The sequence below is a fragment of the Bubalus kerabau genome, chromosome 12 (assembly GCF_029407905.1).
Source record: "Bubalus kerabau isolate K-KA32 ecotype Philippines breed swamp buffalo chromosome 12, PCC_UOA_SB_1v2, whole genome shotgun sequence".
NCBI lineage: Eukaryota > Metazoa > Chordata > Mammalia > Artiodactyla > Bovidae > Bubalus > Bubalus kerabau.
In genome coordinates, this window is record NC_073635.1 from 88,663,745 (window position 1) to 88,685,717 (window position 21,973).

General features: G+C 50.0%; 1 protein-coding gene across 1 annotated transcript in view; it reads right to left on the reverse strand.

The window, feature by feature from the left end:
- Window positions 1-2,839: 2,839 nt before the first annotated feature.
- The window catches only part of IRS2 (insulin receptor substrate 2), a 30,042-nt gene continuing 10,908 nt past the window's right edge, over window positions 2,840-21,973 (reverse strand). The window contains exon 2 of the mRNA XM_055543009.1: window positions 2,840-3,557. Coding sequence (XP_055398984.1) covers window positions 3,553-3,557 — 5 coding nt within the window. The 3' untranslated portion in view covers window positions 2,840-3,552. The remainder of the gene's footprint in view (window positions 3,558-21,973) is intronic.

The window sequence follows — 21,973 nt, forward strand, 5'->3', positions numbered from 1 at the left end:
TTACTTACAGTCAACGTTGGTAAAGACACTCTGATTCTTGCCTTATATGTCTCCCTTAAACTGACAGTCCTCTCATCACTAACATGGCAGATTTCAGGGGCATCTAACCCTGTGGATCATGCCTCCTCCTAGGTGTCTAACGGGAACCCCCAGAACAACCAGTCTGGGCACCAACAGGCCGCATGTCATCACCAAGTTCCCAGATGCTGCACAGGGCTCATGGGCTTGAGATTTAAAAGCCTCAATCAAAAATCACCTTCCACATTGCTCTGTTATTTGTTCAAAAGAGATGCCACCCCTGTTACTGCATTTCAATTGATATAATGCCAGTGAAGTGGATGTATAAAAAAGCGATTTCTAATGAGGTGGAGTTGCCCTTGATAAAAATCACTAGAGGTCCTTTTCCTGCTTTCTGTACCTCCTGGCTCCGGTGCTGTGACCACCCCACGCCCTGGATGCTGTCTGTCTGACACCTGCATCTCGGGAGTCGGGCCGCAGCAGGCACACGGGCACCAACTCAGGGGTGTGCTTCTGCACCCGAGTCCTGGTTCTGCCCCTCCTGAGCTCTGTGCCCCCCACCCCAGGAAGTCCTTTAACTGTTTTGTGCCTCAGTCTGCTCATCTATAAAATGGGATGGCAATTCCCATCACCAAAGGTTATTAGGAACCACAAGGGAATTAATGTTTGCACAGCATTTAAAACAGCATCCAGGACTCCCCTGGTGGTCCAGGGGTTGGGACTCTGAGCTTCCACTGCGGGGGGCTGGGGTTTTATCCCTGATGGGAAAACTAAGATCCCTCATGCTGCACGGCCAAGAAAATAACTAAAATCAAATAACAAAAAAACATCAAGGCAATAAAGAAAATAACAAAACAAAACAGCATCCTGTATGCCTGCAATGATTCTACGCTTGGTAAAGTGAATTTTTTTCTGTTGTTTTCTTAATACATTGACTTTTCATACACATTGTGGCATGGGGTGGGGGGGTGTTTTCTGGTTTCCAGTATACAACTATTAAATGAAGATGTAACAAAACGTTTTTAAAGAGCCAAATATTTACTTAATGACTCCGAACACCAGAAGAATGGCTTGATGTCAAATTCATTATCCACACAGGAAAAAGCATCGTGCAGATGGTCTTCATTTCATAAATAATGCATTTTATTGTATTGCATATGGCTATTAAGGAGAGCATCCATGATCAATACAGACTAAATACAATGCACTAGTCTAGTTCCGTGGGGTCTGCTTTCCGGCAGTGCCATGTCGGTCCTTACGTACAGCGGAGACGGTGGAAGACAGCAGAAGTCAGTCTTTCGTCATTTCACGATAGCAAGAAATATATTTAACATCTTGATCTCCAGAAACAATACGTACCCCCAAAACGAAAACACTGTCATAACTGTTAAAGTTTATATAGCAAAAAATATTTTAAATTTAAGGTAAGTCAGGCAAAATGTACAAAGACCCAATATACATTGTGAAGTTTTAACAAACATAACATTTATACATTTTGGTTCCATTCTGTAAACTAAATTAAAAATGTAAATATTGCATATGCCTTTTTTTTTCATTTTTTTGAAATGTACAGGATAGAAGAAAATTTAGTATATTATCAACTTTTTTATGTCGCTTGTTTGAAGCGGCAGGAGGAACATGACCACAGGGAGGGTGGCAGGACCACGCGAGGGAAGGGAATTCTGACGCTGCATCCGGCAGGGTCCACGACCCGTCCTGCGGGAGGGGCAGTTTCCATAGCAACTCCATCCATCCCGAGTCCCAGAACTAAACCAAAACTTTAGGACACTTTATACATCTTTTTCATAAAGTCTCTCTATATTACACACTGAAAATGACCTTCAAACCAACATCAGATGGTCTGTGCACGGTTGTGCTGTGTGATTCCAGGAGCGTGAAACTTGAGCAACGTTCAGGGCGGTCACTTTACATTCAACTTTGTCTTGCGATACAATCCTCTGTTCTGAAAGGTCAGCGTGGAAGGAGAAAGACGTTTGCATTGCGATTAAATATAGATTTAAGACATTGAATCTTTTTGGTCTTCCTCTAGAAAAGCCTCATTTTATGAATGCATTATTCTATACTGATATATATCTATATATTTATATATATTTTTCTCCCCCACCACCCCCCCAAAAAAAACACCCCAACTCGTATCTCCAACGAATTCGTGTAACGTCTACAGGACTCTCAGAGGAGAGGCACTGAGGATGAGCCCGTGGGAGTGGGGGGCGCCTGCAGCTCCCTGCCCCGCGCGTCAAGGAGCGCGGAGGCGACCTGACACTCTGCAGCTCAAGGGCGGCGGCTCTTGGGGACACCCTCAGCGATCGCCACAACACTGATATTCCCAGAACACTGAAGACACACAGAAGGGGGTCGCTTGTTGGGAATTCCTCTGACAAGTGACACGCACTGCGGGATCGCTTTGCTTCCTCTGTGTCCCAGGATGCCTTCTTTCTCAGTTCCTTTTCCTTTTCTGTCTGTGTCTTTGTTGTCGTTGTTTGGGAAAGCCTCGTGGCCCGACACGAGAGCGTCATCGTCAAGATGACACATTTTAGAAGAGACCTGCCAAACCCTTGACCCCCCGTCTTGGAACGGCTCCATGCCTACGTGAATTTTTGGTTAGAGAAACGCAAGCTCAAGGTTAAGGACGGCACAGACGTTTGAGCTTGTCAATAGGATCAAAGGCGGCTGCAGTCTGAAGTGCCTACATAAACACCTACAAAGAGAAGCTGGAACAAGTCTCTTAAAGGTAAAAAGAGATACTCACCCCATCCCCACCCAGCCTTACCAGACCCTACCCTCCCACCCTCTCCCACCCCGTACAGTTGATGATTTGCAAGAGTAGCTTGCTTCCGTTACATATAATAATTATTATTCATCCATCCATCTTCAGAGTCCAGTCTCTAGTTGCACCTCCGTGGAGAGACGTCAGTCCCACGAGGGGCTCTGTGTGGGAGTAAACACGTAGGTCCCTGGGCTGGACTTCGATGAGCAGCTGTGTCCGGGGCTGGGGGATAAGGCAGATGACCGCGCTGGAGACTCAGCCAGCAGAGGGGGACCCCCCCACCAACCACGCCGACCCGGCTTCACCTGGGACTGAGGTAGGACGGTGGTAGTTTTGAGCGGATGTCCGTAAACACCAGATTTTACCACTTGAACGTGAGCTGGGAGAATCTCCGAGCATTCTGCGGGATACATCTGCTGCGTCAAACGAGGGCGAGGAGAACAAAGACACTGGCCGCGACCAAGACTGTTCGACCTTCTCGTGAGTCACTCCTTCCGCTCATGTTGTTGAAAACCAAAACACAAACAGCGCGAGGAGGATGACCGCACCCCCCACCTCCAGAGACCGGGGGAGACGGGCGCGTCCACGTCCAACTGGGTCACAGGCGCGTCCACACGCGACGATCGCTCAGATCCAAAAGGAAATGGCAAGCAGCTTCCGATGTGTTTAAAAAAAAAATGCTGAGCATCTTCCTCCCATGGTTTTCTGTGATGTGTGTCGTCACGGGGATGAAGCCAGACAGGTCTTCACTCTGCAAGAGGAAGGAGATGCATCAGTGGGCTTCTGTGCACACAGAGTCACCTGGGTGGGGAGGCAAGGGCCCCCTCTTCACCGTCTTTTGTCCCTTTTTTGGAAACGATCCTCTTTGGGAAGCAAACGTTTACTCACTCCATTTTTCCAGAGACAAGCTCGATGGGTCAGACTCCCACGTGGTGTCCCTGGAAGCAGGGCTGATGGACTCACACTGTGTTGGTGAGACCCACCAAGTGAGGGTCATGTTTTTAATGCAAGAAAACTAGCCAGCATTCTCCCCTTGGTGGGGGGAGAGGCCATGTGACCTGGCCACGGCCCCTCACTGCCCGGGGCTCAGATCATCATGTGGATAGTCGGGGGAAGCGGGAGGAACCACTGCCTCCCTCACGGGGCTGCAGAGACAATGAAAACCTCACCACGAGTCACAGCGCGCTGCCGACCACGGATGACGCAAATGTGTCACAGGAAGAAAGGCGGAGAAGTAACAAGTCCACACGTCTGCCCCACAAGGAAACCCTTCTCACTGGATCCTCTACCCTACTCCTCGTTCACTTCAGGTCAGTCACTCAGTCCTGTCCGACTCTTTGCGACCCCATGAACCGCAGCACGCCAGGCCTCCCTGTCCATCACCAACTCCCGGAGTCCACCCAAACCCATGTCCATTGAGTCGGTGATGCCATCCAATCATCTCATCCTCTGTCGTCCCCTTCTCCTCCTGCCCTCAATCTTTCCCAACATCAGGGTCTTTTCAAATGAGTCAGCTCTTCGCATCAGGTGGCCAAAGTATTGGAGTTTCAGCTTCAACATCAGTCCTTCCAATGAATAGTCCCTGTTCCTAAAATGACCCTAGATTTCAAAACCTCCCGTTACATACACCTTCCTCTGCCGACAACCCCCCTGGTGCTGACCTGGCAGGATGCCCACCAGCTCCGACTGCTTCCTCCCTTCTGGGCTGAGAGACTAAACTTCTCAACTTTTCCCGAATTCCCTCAGCTTCCTTCTGCTGGATGTGTTTGCTCCTTCTTCAGGGGACACACCACCCGGGAAGACTGGCACGTCGCAGCACACCACCTCTTTTCTTTTAAGCCTCTTAAACAAAAATGCCAGGTGGAGCATCCCTCCCCGTGTTGGTAACCACTCGGTCACATGAGCGACTCGTGGGCCACACGCCATCATAAACAGAACAGTGTCATCCTGCAAGGCTGTAGGTTACTTAACCAGCATCTCTGCGTATTATTCTGAAATCACTTAGAATTCTAATGATCATACTCCCAGATTTACCTCCTCGCACATCTACTGCTTTCTGTTCACCTTGAGCTCTGAGGGCTAACCCCAGCAAGACGGCCAGCGAGACGGAAGTGTCCAGGGTGTCCCACGGCTGAGAGTGGGCACCTGCTCTGCAGCCAGGCGGTGCCCAAACCAGAGCCAGCACAGACGAGGGCTGTCTACCCACAACATAAACACTTTCATTTCTCATGACTTAAAGTTCCCAACAATGTGGCATTTTGAGACAGTGGCACTTTATCTCATTATATTTAAAAAGACTTATATCTTTTAAGGAAGCTAATACATAAACTACTCAGAACATGAAATGTAACAGAGAACAGGGCCCCTGAGTTCCTCCAAAGCACAGACGTGGCTCCATCTATTTCAAGTTCTCAACAGAGAACGTGAAGGGTTTGCATCCCTTAAGTACACAGGCAGTTGTCAAAATCTACCTGAACTACTGAAGAATTGATGCTTACGAACTGTGGTGCTGGAGAAGACTCTCGAGAGTCCCTCGTACTGCAAGGAGATCAAACCAGCCAATCCTAATGGAAATCAACACTGAATATTCACTGCACGGACTGATGCTGAAGCTCCAATCCTTTGGCCACCTGATGTGAAGAGCCAAGTCACTGGAAAAGACCCTGGTGCTGGGAAATATTGTGGGCAAGAGTAGAAGAGGGTGGCAGACGATGAGATGGTTGGATGGCATTACCGATTCAATGGACATGAACTTGAGCAAACTCCAGGAGATGGTGAGGGACAGGGAAGCCTGGCGTGCTGCGGTCCAGGGGTCACAAAGAGTTGAACACGACTGAGCAGCTGAACAACAGCAACCTGAACCGAGTCTCCCCCTAAATGAGTCTGCGTTTTGTCAACCTGGCCCTGACTACGGTAAGAGTCCTCTGGCCACCGCAGAGGTAGTCATGACCCTGCGGGTCACACTTACAGAAAGAGTTCCATTCGGTTTATTTTTATACTAATGATTAGCTAAATGTGGCTAAAACATCTCATGTTAACACTCAACCCCATTACCTTGAAAACAGCTAAGCAAGTAAGTTCTCTAACCCCTCAAACTCTAAGCACACAGTCATATGCTGCTAAGTCGCTTCAGTCGTGTCTGACTCTGTGCGACCCCATAGACGGCAGCCCACCAGGCTCCCCCATCCCCGGGATTCTCCAGGCAAGAACACTGGAGTGGGTTGCCATTTCCTTCTCCAATGCATGAAAGTGAAAAGTGAAAGTGAAGTCGCTCAGTCGTGTCCAACTCCCAGCGACCCCATGGAATGTAGCCCACCAGGCTCCTCCATCCATGGGATTCTCCAGGCAAGAGTACTGGAGCGGGGTGCCACTGCCTTCTCCGACACAGTCATATAAATGAGGGTTAATACTTGCTGAAAAACTTACTTTCCTTTACCATCTGCAGATTCACAGGGCCATGGACATTTTTGCTCTGTTTTTAAAGACGTTTTACGGCTATGAAATAACTCCTACCATTAGAACTCCATCAGTTCTAATCAAGCTGAATGTGTCATTTCTTTGAAGCACAAACTGTATTAACTGTCAAAACTTTTAATTTCTAAGCATTAGCATTATGAAAGCAGAGAGCTGCTAGGAGGCAAGAAGTGAACTGTGGTTTTATTCCCGGCGCCCTTTCGGCCTTCTTCCCAATTCTGCTCTTGAGCAGCGCCTCTGGGAGGCTCGCGGGAGGACGAGGAAGGCAGTTCCTGCCGGAATGGGAGTCACAGGACGGCTGTTGTCCCGGCCTGGAAGCAAGTACCTGTTTCACAGGTGCTCTGCCCTCTGCAGACATCTGCATTCCGAAGGATGCTCAGCTGTGGTCACCAGCGAAGGGAGAAACAGCCCTTCCAAGGGCACAAGCGTGGGCCATCAGCAACCCAGGGACACAGCCAGACGTGGGGACAGCGAGGAACAGGGCTCCCCAAGGCGCTGAGCCGACGGTCGGGCAGCCCCAGGCTTCCAAGGAAAGGCAGGGGCAGGGGCGTGGCCCCGCACGCGGCCGGGGGAGCCCCGAGAACACACACACACACCACACTCAGCCGTCATGGGGAGCGAGCAGGGTGTGCTTACAGCACATGGGGAGGATGTGGGCAGGCTGAGGCCAGAGAGAGGACAGGCGTCAGCTCAGAGATGTCATCCAAGCGTGTAGATGTGTCCTGGACCGACACATCGGCACAACGTGGACGCCAGCTGTCTCCCCCGAACACCTCTGGTCAGGGCGGGAAGCCTCTGCATCCCCTGCCCCCAGAATGTCAGTCCAGGCTGCCCACGTCGCCCGCCACTGAAACCCCTGAGGTTCACCCCCGACTCACAGGGCAATCCTCCTGCATGTGGTCCGGCAGGAATCCCGACCCAGGATCCTCAGGGTTCACGTGCACTGAGCAAGCAGCCTCTCTGCGGTCAGGCGAGCATCCAGAACCGCTCTTGGTCCTGTCGCTCCATCCTGCATCCCACACCCCGCATCCCAGGAAGAAGGGGCCAGAGGTAGGAGCTGGGACCCAGGACCTGCGCCCACTGTTACCTTCTATTTATTTACTTTTGAAAGTGAAAGTGTCAGTCACTCAGTCGTGTTTGACTCTTTGCAATCCCATGGACTGCAGCCCACCAGGCTTCTCTGTCCATGGGGACTTTCCCAGCAAGAATACTGGAGTGGGTAGCCTTTCCCTTCTCCAGGGGATCTTCCTGACCCAGGGATCGAACCCAGGTCTCCCGCATTGCAGGCGGATTCTTTACCAGCTGAGCCACCAGGGAAGCTTAAAATCACTCCTCCCCCTGAAAATTAGCCTGGTTCAGCCAACTAGAAGAAAAAAAAAACTTCTAGATCATCACCCCCAACTTTATTAACGATGAATTCCAGCAAAACTGTATCTTATTATCTATGTTAATCCTACTAAAGGCAAAGAACAAACGATTAATTTTCTGATCCCTCCACAGCGCCGATCACTACGATGTGAGACATTCTCTGAACTGAGGGGGTGCCAGGGTAACATGAGGAGCAAACGTGGCCAGAACCACGTGCTGCCCATGAACACAGTCACAGAGCAGCATATGCTAATCCTGACTCTGCTCCTGGAGGTAATGTGTCTAGAAACAGTGGAAACTTACTGACGTACGTTGAACTGGTCGTATAATTACACGCGGTACTGCTCTGTAGCTTAGACACTGCTGTGTAAAAAGACCCATTCACAGAAGCATCGGTCGAGAGCTACTTGATTTACAAAAAAAAAATGTTTCAGCAGAAAGACTGAAGCTGTTCCACACAGCACACCAGGCAGCCTGGCCACGCCCACCTTCTTCTTTCCACTCTGTCACAGGTGACAAATGACATCCTCGTGACGGACACAGTCCTTTGTCAGCTACTGTAACTCCCTGGGGACCAGGGCTAATTCCGCCCTTTCTCTTCCATTTAAAAGATCAACCAGAATGCAGATGAGCACAAGTGTTGTCAGCAAAGGCCCGCCTCCAATATGCTCTATTTTTTAGAGAAAGAAAGAAAAAGGAAACACATCACTGAAAAACTCCGTCCTTGAGACAAGCAGGGGAGCCGCCAAGCCTCGGAATAGGACACACGTCACACCACCACCGAGCTGGCCTCCAAGATTGCAAACACCGCGGTGCAAAATGTGGTGAGTGGCGGGTCAAGAAGGTTTCAGAAATAAATCGGGGAAATGTGCTCTGGCCAAAAAAAAAAAAAAAAAAAAAAAACAACACTCAAACAGTATTCTGGAGCATGTTCTGACTCATGGCTTTTTAAAGTGATCTCTTATGATTATTTGGGTTTGGATGTAGACAAGAGTCCCGAGTGGGGCTCGTGTAGGCCTCCCTGCCTGGGAGGGACCGGGACCTCCCAGGCCTTTGGTGAACAGCACTGCATCAGACAGAAAGCAAACCCAAGCAGCAGGTACACACGGGTTAGTATTTTCAGGCAGATCTGAATAAGGGGCAGTACGGACACTTGTTTGCATGACAAAAAGCAAGCATTACAGTTCTTAAAATAAACATTTATATTTCTAGTAGCAAACACGATTAAAAAAGAGCTAAACCCGCTGCTGAGCCCAAACATGTCCTACAGGTTCATTAAGACTTCTTATGTCAAACACAGAACTGATGGGAGAAAATAAACTTTTCAGTTACATGAGAAATTCCTAGAAAAGGCAACCTGATAATTCAGTATCTCCCCACTTTACTAAAAGCAAAAACACTCTTAGGATATACAAAAAAAAAAAAAAAGTAAGGTTGGGTGTGATAACAAGCAAGCCAAGGATTCTAAGAAAAACGGTTACTTAAACTTTGCAAGTGGAAAAAAAAAAATAACTCACAAGGAAAATACGGAAGCACGGAGTCCCCAGGACAAACGGGTGCGGCCAGTGACTTGACCAACCCAACTTGTGGAAGACCTAGAACCTTCTGGAGGTGAGCTCATCACGGACAATTAAAATCATTTCATCCTGAATGCTTGTGATTAAAGACATTTCCTGGCATCAAGTTGCAACTTGATGTTAATGACACGATAGGAGACAGGATGAGACATCCAGTACTCATAGGAGGCTGGGCTAATAAAGGCATCTCTGCTGCTCTGCTCGTGTTTAACCTGCACACGAGACCTGAACCACCGAAGATGAGAGCACTCAGGTGTCCCAGACTGTTGTGCGTGCGTGTTTGTGGGTGTGTGTGTCAGTCACTTCAGTCGTGTCTGACTCCTTGTGAGCCCAAGGACTGTAGCCCACCAGGCTCCTCTGTCCATGGGATTCTCCAGGCAAGAATACTGGAGTGGGTTGCCATTCCCTTCTCCAGGGGATCTTCCCGACCTGGGGGTCAAACCTGGGTCTCGTGCATTGCAGGTGGATTCTTTACCAGCTGAGCCACCAGGGAAGCCCAGACTGTTTGTAACACACTTCAGATCCCACCCACCCCTCCCCAGTTGTCCACAGCGACCGCACAAACTTTACAGTGGGCGGTCTGCACTGGCTTTATGTCCTAACACTTAAGTGCTCATTCCTTCCCTGTTTGTTATTTGAAAGCCTGACGTGTGGCTCCTATAAGCTACTCTTTCAAGGCAAGACTTTTCCATCATGACAGGATAAATATTACTGATTCTGCTCCAACTCTGGGGGCTCAGATGGTAAAGAATACGCCTGCAATGTGGGAGACCTGGGTTCGATCCCTGGGTTGGGAAGATCCCCTGGAGGAGGGCAGGGCAACCCACTCCAGTATTCTGGCCTGGAAGAGTGGGACATAACTGAACAAGTAGGCACTTGCTTCAACTCAAAAGACCCAAAAGGCAAAAATGCCCCTAAATTGCCAGCGGACCCTTCTCCTGCATGAGTGCATGCTTAGTTGCTCAGTCATGTCTGACTCTTTGCGACCCCATGGACTGTAGTCCACCAGGCTCCTCTGTCTGTAGAATTCTCCAGGCAACAATACTGGAGTAGGTCGCCATTTCCTCCTCCAGGGGATCTTCCCAACTCAGAGACCGAACCCATGTTTCCTGCATGGGCAGGTGGATTCTTTACTGCTGAGCCTCCTGGGAAGCCCAGACCCTTGTCTTACAAATTATGAAATGTGAGGCCTTTTCTGACTTCCCTGGTGGCCCAGACGGTAAAACATCTGCCTACAATGCGAGAGTCTCAGGTTCAATCCCTGGGTTGGGAAGATCCTCGGGAGAAGGAAATGGCAACCCACTCCAGTACTCTTGCCTGGAAAATCCCATGGATGGAGGAGTGTGATAGGCTACAGTCCATGGGGCTGCAAAGAGTCGGACACGACTGAGCAACTTCACTTTGACTTCACGACTGAGGCCTTTTCTGCTGCTGCTGCTGCTAAGTTGCTTCAGTCGTGTCCGACTCTGTGCGACCCCTTAGATGGCAGCCCACCAGGCTCCCCCGTCCCTGGGATTCTCCAGGCAAGAACACTGGAGTGGGTTGCCATTGCCTTCTCCAATGCATGAAAGTGAAAAGTGAAAGTGAAGTCGTTCAGTTGTGTCTGACCCTCAAGGACCCCATGGACTGCAGCCTACCAGGCTCCTCCGTCTATGGGATTTTCCAGGCAAGAGTACTGGGGTGGGGTGCCATTGCCTTCTCCGAAGGCCTTTACTAGGTAAAGCCAAATGAGGGAGCCTCCGTGACTTGCCAGCCGCCTCAGGGCTAATCGGTGAGAAAGGATAATCCTTAACTTCTCCCAGAAGTTTCGTCACTGCAGCAAGGGGGACGCCACTACTCCTTTCTGCAAATAAAAGACAGGAGGGACCCAGGGAGGAGTGAGGAGGACTCCTTTTGGGTCCTGGAGTCTAAACCTTTACACGCGACCATCAGCTCTTTCTAAACTCCCCCAGGACATGGAGCCCTGTGGATGGTAGATCTCTGCTTGGCGCGCCTGGACCATCTTGTACCCGGCACTCAGCACGGGCCTGTTAAAGTCCTTCACGAAGCCCTGATGAGTTCAACGGAAACCAAAACCCACGTGGTGGGTGTCAGTTCTCACAGGCAGAAAAGCGGGATGAAAATCTTCTCAAGGAGCACAAAAGCGACTCGGGGCTGTCCGAGGCCTGGGAGAAAGCAGTCCTTTGTCGCCTCACACGAGTGGGCTTCGGAGAGAGAGGTCAGCAATGCACAGCCAAGCCCGGCCCTTGCCATTTCTGCAAATGGAGTTTTATCAGAACGTGGCCCTGGTCACTCACTCAGATGCAGCTGTTTCTCACTCTCAATGGTGGGGTTGAGTGAGGGTGACAGAGACGTTGTGGCCCTGGAACACGAGGAGGAGGAGGAGGAGGAGGAAGGGTAAATTTGTGAGAGTTAAAACGTATTTCCCTCTGCGTGTTACACCTCGAGACTCACGGATAGCCCCTTGGAAAATTATCTGCAAGCCTGCGTGCTTTCGAGATCTGATCCCATCCACTTACAGCCTGCTATCCTGTTACAGACCCTCCTGAGAAGGAGGAAGCAAGTCATGAAGTCATTTATGAAGCCACCACGCTCTTTTGGAAGCGGTTTTCCTTACAAGTCTATTTGATGTTTCATGAATAACATAGCAGAATTGAATAAATCAGATTATAACTAAATATATCCTACAGTACTGCTCTTTCAACTTGAAAAGAAGTTTCCTACATTAGACCTGCAACTCAAAAAGGGTCCAAATCTCTTCTCTTTCTTGGGTCATTTGAAAATGCAACTATTTATGTGTCTGCCCCCGAAAACAATAAATGTTTTGGGGCCAAATGATAGAACATGCATTAAAATTCCAACTATGCTATGAATGATACAATTCTTTCCTTAGCTCTATAGTAGGTACACTATAAAAATGTTAATACTGCGTCTAGGTGAAGTTCTCAAGCCTAAATACTATACTTTTCTCATGGAAACTTTATATACACATATATATGTATATATTTCAAACCTAAATACTATAGTTTTCCTATAAAGGGCTTTCCTGGTGGCTTATCAGTAAAGTGTCTGCCTGCAGTGCAGGAGACCCGGGTTCAATCCATGACTGGGGAAGATCCCCTGGAGAAAGACATGGCACCCCACTCCAGGATTCTTGCCTGGAGAATCCCACGGATAGAGGAGCCTGGCGGGCTACAGTCTGTGGGGTCACAAGAGTTGGACACGACAGTGACTAAACCTACCTACCTAGAAAGTGAAAGCAATGTAGAATAACAATTTATTCAAAATATAAGCATCCCCAAATATCCTGCTGTTACATAACATTCCAATGAACTGTTCTTTCCTTCGGATATTTAAATATTTAAGAGTTTCTATTAGGTCTTTTATGTTTTACAGTTTGATTCATTTTGTTTTTATTATTGAAACTGAAATAAGCATCTTCCGGAAATCTGAAATTATGCCAAACACAACTCAAACCCCTTCTAAAATATCACTGAATAGGAAACATACTTATGAGTCTAGTTAAAAAGATACACCTTCAGGAATCTGAAACTCTGTGTTTTATACTTAAGGATGATGCAAGAACTTGGAAATGTATTAAAAATAGGAGCCGTGAAAGACTTGTTTATCATTATATGGAAAAAAAAGAAAGGATTTAAAGAAAAAAGGAGGAACATATTCTGACCCACCGCCACCCTCCAGCCAGTGACCTGAACCGTCTTCCAGCACTGGACACAGACCATGGGGGCCTCAACAGTGTCGGCTGTGGGATGGGTCAGTCTCCCACCGACCACACATCCCTGACCGGGCGGCCAGCTCCCCTCCTTGGGGGAAGAATCCACCCGGCCTTCAGGCTGAGATCTAGGCTCTGCCTGCAGAGGGGAGGCCGCGGGTCCCCAGCCGGGCAGCCCCGCGCTCCAGAGTCTTGGGGCACATCTGCCATCGAGGCCTTTGGTTCATTCAAACCTCCACCCGTGAGTGACGTCACCAGCAACTGCAGCTTCGGGCAGCAAGTAAACAGTCCATGAATGCACAAACACGCGGGCAAACAGCTCCCGGAAAAAAATGAATAAACTTGTTTTCACTGGAAAGGAGCAGAACAGAGCAGAATTGTTTTTTGATGGGGTGGGGGGACGGGGTTAAATCCGGGCCATTTGAAGCGAACGTTCTCTGACGTGGCACAGAGCGCCTGGCTCGGGGGCCTTCCGCAGGCCCCGAGCACGGCCTGCGCGTCTGGGCGGAGCCCCCCGCCAGGTGGGCCATGGGGCCCAAGACCTCGGTTCCCTCGGGCTCACACACAGCCGTGCCCCCAGTGCAGACGGACGTATCAATTCCCTGTGGCCGATGAGAGCCGTTCACAGCCTGATTGAAGAAAGTACCCCTGATTGAGATTTTAGTAACAAAACGTGGAACGTGCAGAGCTCCAGACCACCTTTATCAGCTTCATTTACTGGAAACAAAAAAAAGGGGCGGGGGGAGGCAGCAGCTGATGGCCACGCCTTCCCAGGGAAGAGCGGCCGGGGGAACCCAGACCCCGGTACCCCCTGATCTGTAGATGACCGCCTGCTCCCCGCCCAGCTTCACCTGCAGACATCAGCTGCCTGGCCAGCCAGGTGAAGCTGCCGGATACCTATGTTCAGCCAACACCCACAGCATCTTTATATCTTCAGAACTGGAGCCTCGGCTGGGCAAACCTGCCGAGAGAACTGTGGAGCCTCGGCACAGCCTGACCTCAGCACAATTCCTCCTCAACCAGCTTGCTGGGAGGGACCCCGGACAGCCGGGCCCCTCGCAAGAGCCGTGGAAGCCTCGAGTTGGAACCCTTGGCCCCCAGCCCCTCCTGGAGGGCCCAGGGCCACCAGCTGTCAGATGCGGAGCAGGGAGGTGCCTCCAGGTGGGAGGACCGCAGACGCGAGATGGAGGACAACCAGGCCTGTCCGGACGGCACACAAAGGGGACCGGCTGGGAAGGCCTTGGTCACAAACCCGCTCCCCCGCCCTTCTCCCCTGGAAAGAAGGCAGAGGGCAGGAACTCAACACCCAGCCACGCCAACACAGCTTCCCAGGCCGCTGAAGAGTTAAGAGAAACGCAGGGAGACGATCAACTCAGTGTAAAGACATTGCTTACAGTAATAGGAAGTGCTGACTGACATGAACACATCCCTGGGCTCCAAAAGCTGGGCGGGAGTTCTCTATGACTCCCGAGAATGGAGGCGGCTCCCACCCACCTCTTCAGGAATCGGAGGACGCACAGGACGGCAATGACGCCCCAAGATCACGCAGAGGCCCGTCCCCACCCCCGCGGAGCATCACACAGACAAGGGTGCCGCAACCCGGAAGGTCCCTTTCGCCGCGTCGCACTTCACAGCGTTACGACTCTGTGACACCCGCTCCACATGAAGTAGGAGATAACCTGTTTCTCCATCGTCCGTCGAGGGCAGCCGCCACTTCACAATTCCTGCTTGTTGTATCGAACTGAGCGTGAATGGGGCGGGAGGCTCCACGGTGCCCTGAACCATAACCGAAAGGAACAAGAGGACGTTTTGGACGGCTCCGACGAGACGATGAGGGAGTCCAGTTATTTCCGAGTCTACGTGAGCCGTCTGCCTGCGGGGCCGGGAAGGCAGACACCGAGAAACAGGCACAGCCCCTGGCCGCACGGCCCCCTCCGAGACCCCAGGTACTGGTCACAAAACTCCCGACATGCGAACACACAGCCTCCTGCCGGGACTCCTTACCCGTCAAGTTCTCTAGACCAACTTTATGAACCAGAGACATCAAGAGACCCAGGCGCGTAAGTGTGTTTCCTCGGATACACACGTGACCGAGAAAACGGAATTTCATCCTTCCCGTCTGGGACGATGTCACGGCAGCCCCTAAGGGAAGAAATAACGACTAATACCGATGAAATAAATAATTAGGACGACATCGTCGCTTTTCTCTTGTTCAAATGGACGAAGTTCCTTAAGATACTTCACCCAGACCATCACTTTCTTATTTAAGAAAAATTAAGTAAAACTCAGCCTACATTCTATAGACAGACTTAAACCCATGTTAGGTCCTTAAAAGTCAAGGAAGTTACAAATAACCACACACCAGTCTATGTATCAAGTGTGCGGTTTCCTCAAAGACAGGATGAAAGGAGGGGAGGGTCTTTCCCGTGTGACTCACTAGCTTTTCTTGGGCTCTGACACCCTCAGCTCCAAAATCACCCCATCAGCACTTTCGAAACTGTTGAGGTCCCATCCCCAAGAAATACAGGGAATACTGACTTATCTACCCCTTTAGTTTCCCAGTCAGCTGAGGAAGGAAACCCATCTGCTGCAGAGCCTGACCTGGGGCTCCTTACAGGACAGCACCCCTGCCGGATGGACGTCCTGGGAGGGAGGCAGTAACCGACCCAGTGTTTCAAAGGAAGGCCCCGGGGTGCCCAGAGGACGTGGAGCCCCAGGCAGTCTGAGCTGCCCGGAGCATCGCTCCCCACAGCCCGGCAGTGGCTCCCCCAGGCCCGCCGAGCACTGGGCCCCTTCCCCCTCGGGTGGTCCCTTTAAAAAGCAAGAACAGAGACTCGTCCTCCTTGGAGGCCCTGAGGATGAAATACCAACCAAACGCGTGTTACAAATCATAAGGCGCTTTCCAGATACGTCTGTGCAGCTGAATACGTAGCTCTGGGACTGAACACGGGTGCCCTGATGCCACTGTTCATCCTGTGACAACGTCCCCTCTGCCCTCCCACCCCAGTGACACCTCAGCGGCTTCCTTCCCCCAGAACTTTGGGTTCTCTCCACCTGTGATGCACTATCTTTGAGAAAGAAAGTCAAGAGGTGACATAGAGCACCCTAAGTGGAAGAAAAAAAGACGCTATGGGGAAACGACACGAAAAGCTCTTCAACGCTTCACATGTGGCTCCAAAGCAACTGTGTTTTCTGCCTGTGCTGTTAAGCCGGAACACAGCCTTGACACCAGGCTCCACAGGCCACAGGCGGCTGTTCATTCATCCTCAGCAGCCTCTGCTCTCTCCCTGCTCCCTCCCCGTCAGCTACATGGGTCTCCTTCTGGTCCTGGGGCACACCAGCGACTTTCTGCCCCAGGGCCTTTGCACCCCTAGTCACTCCCTTTGCCCACACGGACTCTCCCCATAAATATCCCTAGACCTCGCCTCCTGTTCAACTTCTGCCCCCCTCTCCCTTGTTTTAGTTTCTGGAACACTTGTTATCACCTATATTACTTCACGCTCTGAACACACGTCAGTATTAGATTTATTTCCTCAGTTTCAAAGGTAGGCTTGAAGATTCAGTACCTTTGGCTTTGGTGGTGGTGGGGTAGGGGTTGCTTTTTCTTCGTTTGTTTTTCCACTTGGAAGTCTAACCTCTTTCATCCCAGCCTGCACTCTGGTCTTTTTCAAATGGGTGAGAGAGTTTTAAAGTCCACAGCATGTCACAATCTGCATCTCTGCTCCCAGCTGGCACTAGTGATAAAGAACCTGGCTGCCAAGGCAGGAGAGGTAAGAGATGTGGGTTCGATCCCTGGGTCGGGAAGACCTCCTGGAGGAGGAAATGGCAACCCACTCAGTACTCCTGCCTGGAGAATCCCATGGACAGAGGGGCCTGGCAGGCGACCGTCGATGGGGTCACAGAGAGTCAGGGACACGACTGAATAGACTTGGCGCGTGCACAGCGAGCTGGCTGAGTCTGAATCTGAAGGCAGGAGCACCCTCCCCAGCCCCCGTCTCTCCTGCTCCCAAGCCCACCCTCCCCTCTTCCCTGGAGCCCCTGAAAGGAAGCTCCTGACATTTGTTTGCTTGCTTTTTCAAGGGAAAAAAAAAAAAGATAAAACACACAGTTTTTTTAAAAGGCTCAAGTCAGGGTGTGCCAAGCAGTTTCAGGAGTGCTAAAGAAAACAGAACTTGCCTTAGAAACTGTCCGGACGTCTAAAAGCTGAGCAGGGTTGAAGCCTGACCTATAAATAGAATTGTGATAATGTGAAATGTTCACGGATCGTTTATGAGAAAAACATTAACTGAAATCAAAATGCTGACTCCTCACGAACAGCCACAGCCCTGAACACAGTGCACGCTCACGTTCACGGCTCCGAGAGGCAGAGACAGGTGACTGGGGTGGGCGTGGGTCCAGCCACCCCTCGCATGGACGGCAGGGGACTGTCTCTCTCCAGCAGGAGTCATGAGCGAGCAGAGGAGACTCAGAAAGCAGGGGAAGGGGTGCCAGGTCCCGGGACCTAGCAAAGATTCTGGGGCCGGACGGCAAAGACAAGATGCATGGAGTGATGCTGGGAGTCGTGAGGTGAGATGGCCCAGAACTGAGGGGCTGGCAGCTCAGGGCTGGGACCGCAGCAGATCAAACCTGGGGGTTCTCAGAGAAGAAAACTGGCGTGGAAATTCCACTTCCTTGGATGGACCCCAAGTGAGTGTGTGGTCCGGAGCGGGGGTGGGTGGGGCACTCTAAGCTGTGGTCCCACCGGAATTTTCCAGCCAAAGGCACCTGCAGACCCCGCAGCAACGGTCCATCCTCTGTCTCTGGCCGAGAACGGCTCAAGCAGGAAAACAAAGATGGACTCTGAGCATCCCAGCTGGATGGCCGCGGGCTGGAGTGGCGAAGGTGCATGCTCATAACCCAGAATTCCTCTCGGGGCTGAAACGCTCTACGCCGGGGAAGCGGGGGTGTTTTACTAGGGTGCATATTGCATTTGGTACCAAGTCTGTTCATAAACCAGCACGACCCACAGGCTAAACTGCTTGTGGCAAGAAGCAAGAACTAAAGCGGCATTAAGTTCTGTCCCTGATTCTGCGTCTTCACAGCTCTGATATGATCCTCAACACCGGAACGTCTACCGACTTGGAAGCTACGTGAACTTTCACCTTGGAAAGAAAATGCTCATTTCAAACAGCTGTCAAAATAAATGAAATTGAAAGAATGTTTCAAAATCCATGAATGCTATTTGTAGGAGTGTGTCGATATTTCATATTGAATATATTCACATCATTCACTATTAAAGTTTAATTTTTTTGTTGTTTAATCAACCAGTTAAGGTGGGTTTTCTGAAACTGAGCTCAACATCCACCCCTGTTATATAATATTCAAAAGAAAAAAGAAACAGATACTGCAGTTTTGCTACTAAGGTATTTTGTGAAAATCCATCTAAATATTTTCAACTGAACTGTACTTTTATTAAAAGTTTAACTGCTGAAGTAAGAAGAGTTCTTTGTAGTAGTTTTGCCAAGCCTATTTGATAGAAATATTTGATTAGACATTTGTTTAAAAAATCTGGTTATAAATATAACTGAGCTTATAAGTTAAGGGCATATGAGTGGTTTATGGCTTTGTTTTCCGTTTCACTTGCATAATATGGATAGTGTTATTTTAGGTCTCTTTTATGCTAGAAAACAACTTTAAAAAAGTATCTGCATCATGTAAGAGACTTCCCTAGTGGCTCAGATGGTAAAAGCATCTGCCTATAATGCGAGAGACCCGGGTTCAATCCCTGGGTTGGGAAGACCCCCTGGAAAAGGAAATGGCAGCCCACTCCAGTATTCTTACCTGGAAAATCCCATGGACAGAGGAGCCTGGCGGGCTATAGTCCATGGGGTTGCAAAGAGTCGGACACGACTGAACGACTTCATTTCACTTCATATAAGAATAAAACAATAGCATGGCACCACCACAAATCACGTTAACAACTTATCTTTGAAAAAATGCATGCAGGCTGTGGTGTAAGAAACGGACCCTTTCCCCTTCTAGGAGTTCCCGTCGTCTTAGCAGTTGAGGAGTCCTGGGCTGTACTGCCCCATCCCTCACCTTCAAACAAAGTCAACCTGAACCACAGCCCCTATCCCACTCCCTGCCTAACCCTGCTTATTGCCTGGAGTTTCTAAAACACTGCCTGCACAGTCTGTGAACTCAAGGAGAGCACCCTGGCCTAATTTCAAAACTTCTCCCCCACCTCTCAATTGCCCCATCATCCATCCAGCCGTCCACCCACCGTGGGCTCTGGAAGCCCTACAAGAGGGAAGCGGCAGGGACCGTGTGGGGCCTCCACTGGGCCTGGCAGGCTAGGGAACAGGTGTGTCTCTCCCAGGGCAGGTCAGGGCTTCTCCACAGTGGGACATGGCCACTGAGCTCAGCCTCCACATTCAGTGGCTTTCCAGCACCAGCACCCGGTCGGGCAGCCAGCGCTTCGTCCCAGGTCCTCGCAGGGGGGCACGTTTTTAGGGGAGGCGTCAGACCTCCTCCAGGGAGACACTGCGGCTTTAACTCGCATCTCGATTCCCATCCGCTTTCCACCTAACTGGGGAAGTGCTCCCCAGAGCCAACGCCCCAAGACAGGGCCCCTGAACTCAGCTTCCGTCTGATCCCAAGGGGCAGTTTCATCACCCCATTCACTCCCGGCCTGTTTACCCCACGCCGGCCGACGGCGACGCTGCGGGAATCGCTGGTGCACATGCTCCTGATGGCAGGTGCCTGACCCCCAGGCTGCATCTGCCAGGAAGGAAGTGGTCTCTGCTCGGATGCTGGCGAGACTGTCAGCTCGTGTAAACACAGCCCTGGACCACTCCCCAGGGCGCGAGGCGGAAGAGCCCCGACTACGCTTTCTTCTGAACGTGGAGAGCTGTTCTGGGAACCGTTATACGTGTTTATATCTTCGTTTCTGCCATTTGAAGGGGGCTCGGAGTTACGCTTCAGGAAGGCAGCGCCTTCTGAAAAATCATGTCTCATCCTGTAACAATGAGGGTAAGAAAATACATTTTTTTCCTCAAGAAAAAAAGAAAAAGACCTCAAAAACAACAAGGGCACTGGTGAAATGATCTCTTCCGGAGAAGATCACCACTTAGCCCCACTGAGGAGTTACTTACGGGTCCTCAGGCAAATTCTAAAATTGTTTTCGGACAGACTCATCATCCACCAGATGACTCATTTCTTAGGAAACTGTTAATGGACTTATCCGTAATAAGGAGTAAATGGTATTTCACTTAGAAAAGGAGTGCATCTTAAGGACCCCTCACGGAATGACGGAGACCACAGACCCACTAGATGCTGGCTCAGTGGACCAAGGTGACCCACCAACAAAGAAAAAGGATCTACATTTTCCCAGATCGTAGAGGTCTTTTGATCTGAATTACCCCAAGAACGTTCTTTCTTCCTTCTCTCTTTTTTCTTACAAGGAAGCACATGAGTCTGACTGACCGCCGAGCCCTTGCCCTCTGCACACCCGGGAGACACTGCCCACATGGGCTTGGGCCATCACCCTGATTCCAGGCTGCTTCCTCATCTAAGTGTTTCTGCTTTCTCTGCTTCTGTCCACCATCACACCTCGTAGCACATGCACGAAGCAATTTCCTGAGAGGTTCCAAAACAAAAAAGACTAGTAAATAGCACTTCTACAGACAATACATCATTCCAGAGGGGGCAGGCCGAGTCAGAAGAGCAAGGTCTTCATCACCACACAGGCCCGCAGAGACACAGAACATCCCATTCCTTCCTGAGAATGTTTACAAACATCTCTACCAACTAATTAAATCAGTGACCTTGCAGAAGACGCCCACCTCCCCCGCCTCTGTTTTCACAACCCTCAAGTGAGTTTCATTAGACCTGAGAGTTCTCCACCCCTTTTCCTCAAAGCGACCTTGGATCTTTTTTTTTTTCTGATTCTCACCACACTGTGTGGAGAGAGCTCTCAAGCATTTGGTGTTGCAAGGGGGAAGTATCTTATCAGGTATAATATACAGTTTGTTTTATGAAAACAAAGATAGCTGCAGAATATAAGTGTCCACTCTGCAGGTCACTGGAAGTCCAGGAGGACAGCCTGGGATCCCCAGAACAGATGACCAACCAACAGTCTGATTCAACTCTGAAACCCACCACCACCACCAGAGCCTTGAAAATAATATTGAATCCTGAGCTCTTCAACCTAGCAGGTGTGGAAACCAGTTTAAAAAATAAGGGAGCTTTCTGAAACTAACACAACATTATCAGTCAATTACAGACCAACAAAAGTGTAAAAAAAAAAATACATACATAAAAAAAAAAAAAAATGAGGGCACTTTCCTTTATCATCCAGTCTTCCTGCTTAGCTGTCCCCATCTTACTCTGAATGAATGTGTGGAAGAAAAGACAGGGAGATTCAGTAAGTAGCACCAAGTGAAACAACAACCCAGCTGTTAACTTGAAAGCTGCCTGAGGCGAGTCTACAGAAAATCCCAAGATCACTACAGCACATGAACTTCCCGAACAGACAGTGTGTAGGGCCTGCAGAAGACGGGATACCCTGGCCGGGAGTCACGTGGTAAGACAGCATCTTTGTGAGGTTCAACCCACCACCACCCTTCCTGGCTCAGGGATTCCAAGACAGGTTGCTGGGACTCTCTGAGCTGCAGGCTCCTTAGTCCAAAAACGGGGACCCGGGCAGCTCTGCTCTGAGGTACGGCTTTTGGAGTACCATGTGAGACTCTAGGTATCAAAACCTCTGAACACTATAAAGTGACAAAAACCCTACTCTTTGAATTTTAAACACTTCTCTTGGCTGAAAGGGGAGAGAGAGAGGGACATGCAATAATCTTTCAGCACTGACCAGGATAACGGTTGCATTTTCATCATCTCAGCTTTCAGTAGCATTCTTTCAGCCTCATTCACTGCTCTTCACGTTTGGGGGATTACTAATTACACTTATAATTTGGAAGCAAAAAAATGGGCAGATATAAGTATGGACTTTTGAATTTGCATTGCAAAAGTACTAGG